At 51.1% G+C, this 5,802-nt stretch overlaps 1 protein-coding gene across 2 annotated transcripts; it reads left to right on the forward strand.

The window, feature by feature from the left end:
- Positions 1-202: 202 nt before the first annotated feature.
- On the forward strand, positions 203-4,547 carry IRX3 (iroquois homeobox 3). 2 transcript variants are annotated; one of them, XM_024201410.2, is made up of 4 exons: positions 203-424; positions 1,567-2,590; positions 3,501-3,567; positions 4,240-4,547. In XM_024201410.2, exons 1-4 carry the CDS (start codon positions 203-205, stop codon positions 4,292-4,294), a joined length of 1,368 nt encoding a protein of 455 aa, XP_024057178.1. In that variant the 3' UTR covers positions 4,295-4,547. The 2 variants fall into 2 exon arrangements, with proteins under 2 accessions (XP_024057178.1, XP_024057179.1); XM_024201411.2 differs by lacking the exon at positions 3,501-3,567.
- The last annotated feature ends 1,255 nt before the right edge of the window (positions 4,548-5,802 follow it).

A 5,802-nucleotide genomic window follows, 5' to 3' on the forward strand; every position in this document is an offset into this window, starting at 1 on the left:
CCAACACCCCTCTCTCCCCCTCCCCTCCCCACCCATGTCTGCAAGAGTTTGCGGGAGGCACTGAAAAGTGCAGACAGCCAGCAAGGGCGAGCGAGCCAGCTCCCTCCTCTTCTACCAGCCCTTCTACTTTCTCTCCTTTCTCTCCTTTTTTTCTCCCCCCCTCCTCCTCCTTTCCCCCCCTCCCCTACCCCCTCTGCCCACCATGTCTTTCCCCCAGCTGGGCTACCAGTATATCAGGCCGATTTACCCCTCTGAGCGCCAGGGGAGCGGCAGCGCTCGAAGCGGGACAGAGCTCACCCCGTCCGGTACTCTCTCCAATGTTTTATCCTCCATGTACGGAGCGCCTTACGCCGCCGCCGCGGCAGCTCAAGGATATGGTGCTTTCCTGCCCTACACCGCCGAGCTCCCCATCTTCCCGCAGCTGGTAAGAGCCGCACAGACCCCCCTGGCCAACCTCCGCCCGCATCCTCCACCCCCCCCCATGCCCCTGGCTCGCCCTCTGCCTTGAGGGGGCTTGTTTGTGTTTCGGAACGATTCGGCTTTGGCCTTTGCGGAGGAGCGATTGGCGCTAGCAGGAGTGGAGAACCGGAGCGAATCTTTCCAAGGAAATCCGACTTGCCTGCCTTTCTGTCGCCTTAGCAAGCCCCCGATTGTTTTATAACCAAGCGACCGTCTTCACCTGGATCTAATGCTTTCGATGGGGGGGCACGGGGGGGGGGGGGAGAGGGGGGGAAAGGAAGGTTTTTTGGTGGTTGTTTTTTTTGGGGTTTTTTTACATTGCTTTCTGTTTGTGTGAAGCCGGGACAAGCGATACCGATTTAAGGACACGTTTGCACGTTGGCAGGATTTTAATGATTAAGGAGAAGAACAATGATCTATTTTGATTTTATTTTTATTTTTTGGTGGCCGGTTAAAAGTAAGGCAGGTAAAGGGGGGCAGGGTTAAGAACTTTAAACAAACAAAAGTGGGGGGCTTGTTGTTTCTTGCTGCGCCCAAGCAGGTTTGATAGGGGTGACAATCCGCCGGCGGTGTGAACGGCCGGGAAAAGAAAGATCCACGCACCGAAAGAGTGGCCTGGTTGAATTTCTGCCAGGAGAGATTTTGATTGACAGTTTCTGCTTGTGCTCTTAGGGGTCTCCGAAAGGCTTTAGAAGTGTTTTATAAACAGCACGTCACGCTACGGGGTCCGCTGCACTGGCCGCTGGCTGGCTGCGTTGTTGTTGTTACAGAGTGTGTGTGTGTGTGTGTCGGTGTGTGTGTGCGCGCCTGCCTGCGCGCCCATTTTTATAAAAGCGGTTGCAAAGTTGCAAAGTGGGGCTGCAAAGGCAGGGACGGCACCCCGCAAACGGGGCCGCCTAGGCAGCTCTGCGCGCTGCCTTTACAGCCAGGGAGAGACCGGGCCCCTTTCACTCCTGTCTGAAAAATCATCAAGCGCCCCCAAGCCCTGGCGGGGGCTCCCCGCACACCTGCCCAGTGGCCCGGGACATCTCGGGGAGGGGAAATCCACCCAGAGCCCTATTCTCCCCCCCTGAAACCTTTCTCTCTCCTTCTCCCCGCTGGCTCTAGGGTGCCCAGTACGAGCTGAAGGACAGCCCCGGCGTCCAGCACCCGGCCTTCCCTCACCACCACCCCGCTTTCTACCCCTATGGGCAGTACCAGTTCGGGGACCCGTCCCGGCCCAAGAACGCCACCCGGGAGAGCACCAGCACCCTGAAGGCCTGGCTGAACGAGCACCGCAAGAACCCCTACCCCACCAAGGGCGAGAAGATCATGCTGGCCATCATCACCAAAATGACCCTCACCCAGGTCTCCACCTGGTTCGCCAACGCCCGGCGGCGGCTCAAAAAGGAGAATAAAATGACTTGGGCGCCCCGCAGCCGGACGGACGAGGAGGGCAACTCCTACGGGAGCGACCACGAAGGGGAAGAGGACAAGCGGGAGGACGAGGAGGAGATCGACCTGGAGAACATCGACACGGAGCACATGGAGAGCCACAAGGACGAGCTGGAGGAGGACCCCGACCTGCTGCACTCCGACTCCAAGACGGACTCGGAAGGCTCCGAGGGCTTCGAGGACTTGCCCGGCTCCGAGGAGCGCTTCCTCAAGGCCATGGAGGGGGAGCGCCCCCACCCGCCCGCCGGGGGGCTGGAGCCCCTCAAGCTGCCCCACCAGCAGCACCGCCTCTCCCCGCCTGCCCCGGCCTCGCCCCCGACGGAGGGCAGCTTAGCCAGCGCGGGGCAGAAGCCCAAGATCTGGTCCCTGGCTGAGACGGCCACCAGCCCGGACAACCCTCGCAAGTCCCCCGGGGGCGGCAGCGGCTGCTCCCCCCCAGCGGCGGCCCCCCAGAGCCTGCCGCTGGCTCCGCCTCCGCCCCACAGACTCGTCTCCTCCTGTCCGCTGGGCAAGTTTCCCAACTGGACCAGCCGGGCTTTCTCGGCCCACCACCACCACCCGCACCCGCTCACCTTACTGAACACTCCCCACCTGCTGGGACTCGGGGCCACCCCCGGCGCAGCCTCCAGTGCTGCAGCCATCGCTGCCTTCTCCAGACCCGCCGACCAGGCTCAGAGCACGGACTCCGCTGGAACAGGTGATGGCTAAGGGGTCTCCTGGACCTGGGGGCTGGGGTGGGGGTGGGGGAGAGGTGGAGGGGCAGAGCGCAAGAGGCCCACCCTGCCCTGCGGGCAGAGAAACTCCCCTTCTGCCACTGTCCCTTGCTGGCTGGATTCCCCCCCCACCACACACACACAGACAATCAGCGCTTCCCCTTTGGGCTGAAGTGGTTACAGATTTTGATCCCTTTGACTCATCTCGGAGCAGCTACATAGAGGGCTGGGGGACCCATCAACCCAGAAGCAGTGAAATGGCTAGTTTTAAAAAAATGGAACGACCCCAGTGCTTAAAATCCCAACTCTTCCAAATTACTAGCAGCCCAAGAAAGGGGCGGGTGGGGGAACTGAATAGATAAACAATAATTGGTTAATATATAACTTCTTTGTTTTTAATGGTAAAATTCTTCTAGCTTGGCTAGCGGGGCCAGTTATATTTCAGGGCTAGTTCTCGATGTTGTTGCTTGTGTTTGTTTATATTTTGAACGTCTACTTTTAATTTAGCATTAATTGTGATGCTATGCAGTGACCTGCAAGTCTGAATTGTATAGTTGTCAGTCGCAATAGTCACTTACTGTGTTTCACGTGGAAGAGAATAAATAGGCGGTGCTAGTTCCTTTTTAATGTAACACGGCGACGCTATTTATTTCGTACAAATAATTACTTGCCACCAACGGAGATTTTTGTTGTTGTTGCTGCTAACATGGTCATCGCTGGAACTCTTTTATGGGGAAGACTGGCGCTGAGACTTGCTTCAGTACTTTACAGTCACTTCTACAGTCAACCAATCCTTCCCCCTAAGCAACATTGTTATCCCCAGCGGCTTAATTCGGGGACGTGGAAAAAAGAGAGGGAGTTTAAAAAGGAACATTTTTTTTCTTCTGTTTTTAGATCGATCTAGTGCCTTGGAAGTAGAGAAAAAGTTAATAAAGACAGCTTTCCAGCCAGTTCAGAGGCGGTAAGAGATTACTTCCTCAGTCTCCTATGGATATATATATATATAGAGAGAGTTGTAAATAGATCATTTTCTCTGCTACTTTAGTTCCCTTTACAGTCATAAGGAAGCAGCTTTTTCTTTCCCGAAGTGGTTTGTGGGGGTGTTATGATCATTTTTAATGTATAAGTATTGTTGACTTTGCAATTCAGTATTCTAGACTTTGCAAACGATTCCTTGTGCAATGCAAAATTGCATCAGGCACTTCTTGATTTGTGGGCTTACTATTTTTGTTTGTGTTAAAATAAATAGGCAACGCAGAAGGAATAGTTATCATAGTCCTTATCCCTTAAATAGTGCAGGTAAAAATCAGGCCTGGATAAAAACAAAGGGGGAATTCAGTGAATAGTAGCAAAAGATACTGGACGGATGGTGGGATACAAGAAACTTAAGCCTCATTCAGGCATAACTCCCACTCAAGTCAATGACACTTTGGCCGGGGAAAAACGGATTGGGCCCATCCTATATCACAGCTAATTAAAATGGGTATAAAGTTTATAGACATTTTTAATATTTATATTTAAATATTTTTTATTAAAAACAACAAAATGCTATCTAAAGTTAAAAATCAACTGTGCCAACTAAGCCTGAATAGAAATCCTATTAAATATTTCTTCTGTGTCATTTTTTTTCCAGGCCCCAGAACCAACTTGATGCAGCTATGGTTCTATCAGCGTTGTCATCATCATAGTTAATTTTTATTATTATTAATATTGTAATGATTGTGTAAAAAAAAACAAAAACAACAACAAAAAACTCTGTATAGTTACAACTTGTAAGCATGTCCGTATATTAAAATAAAAAAAAAAGAGGGAGAAAGAAAGAAAAGAAACCGCTTCTGTACTATCATCTGGATTAGCTGAGTTCGTGAGGTTTTTTTGGAAGTCCAGTGAGAATTAGGTGTCTCGATTTTTTTTGTATATACAGTAAAAATGTACATATGTGTGAACCAAATTGTACAAGAAAGTATATATTTTGGCTAATAAATAAACTGTTGCCACTTTGACTACATTCTCTTCCGCCACCAATGGAGTTACTTCCCTCCCTCTATTTTTTAAGCCTGAAAAGGTGGCTTGGAGAATTTAAAATAGGCCAGTTTCTGCCGATTCTATATGTCTCGTCTGCTCAAAACTTCTCTGGAAGGCGGAAGGAGTTTGGGGGTAGAGGATCGAGTCGTAAAATACAGGATAAAGGGCGAGGGGGGGAAATGATAGGGGAAACAATGGGAACGCGGCCGAGGAAAGGCAGGGTTGCGGAGAGGCATTTCTTTCTCGGGTCTCTGGTAGGGGAGACGCTGAAGTTCCATGTCTGGGGCTAGCACCACGTCCTTTCGGGGGTAGCGTTTTAATAGTGGGCGAGATTTAGGCGCCAGAGCTGCGGGGAAACCCCCTACAGAAACAGGAGCCCTGTTCAGTTATTCGCCAAAAAAAAAAAAAAAAGACCTTTGTGCTTGCCTCTGGCTCATTCCTGGCAGAGCTCCGAGGGAAGGCCAGGCTTTTCGGGGTGTATTTTCGTGGGTACAGACTGTGGAGAGGGTGGGGGTGCGGCGATTGCCAAGGCGAAAGCTAAAGGAATCAAGAGCAAAGCCTGTTTCAGAGGCTGGACAAACTGGGAGTGAGCTCCGGAGTGGAAGTTGTGCTGGGATCTGAGGGCTGGGGAAGGCTGGATCGCTATTTTACACGAATCTATTATATTTATTATGCTACTTTTTCTATTTATAAAGGCCTTTCCCAGCAAGTGATAGGGGGAAGGGGTGTCTTCCTGGGAATGAGCCCAGGGAATTGGTGAAATCTGGAACTGGAGCGCCCTCTACAGGAGGAAAACACCCTTTCTCTCCTGCAGGCACCCTTGAAAAAAATCACACCTATGCAATTACCTCGCCCTCTTCCCACCCCAAGAACAACTGGCAACATTTTTCTTTTTTTTTTTAAATAGTTTCTTTTCCTGTCTTCTTTTGTCTTGCGTTCACAGTTTTTCTTTGAACGGTCTGGCGGTTATTTGTTTAAGAATCACAGCTGCTTTGGCTTCCAAACCCAATGGCCATGTAAGTTACAGCTATAGACTGGGGAGGGTGATTTAAAAATCCCCTGGGGAAAAGTAGAAGGGGGTGGGGAGGCGTGAGTTTGGAGACCTTTCACTTGGTGAGCAATGGCTCTCTGGGAGCAGCTCAACTGTGATCTATGACCCCCCCCCTTATTA

Source organism: Terrapene carolina, unplaced genomic scaffold, assembly GCF_002925995.2.
Source record: "Terrapene carolina triunguis isolate 2854851 unplaced genomic scaffold, T_m_triunguis-2.0 Scaffold130, whole genome shotgun sequence".
NCBI classification, from domain to species: domain Eukaryota; kingdom Metazoa; phylum Chordata; order Testudines; family Emydidae; genus Terrapene; species Terrapene triunguis.

Coding starts and splice junctions, on each gene's coding strand:
- IRX3 (XM_024201410.2), top strand. CDS start 203: ATGTCTTTCCCCCAGCTGGGCTACCAGTATATCAGGCCGATTTACCCC. Junction 425..1,566: donor TCCCCATCTTCCCGCAGCTG/GTAAGAGCCGCA, acceptor CGCTGGCTCTAG/GGTGCCCAGTACGAGCTGAA. Junction 2,591..3,500: donor CACGGACTCCGCTGGAACAG/GTGATGGCTAAG, acceptor TTCTGTTTTTAG/ATCGATCTAGTGCCTTGGAA.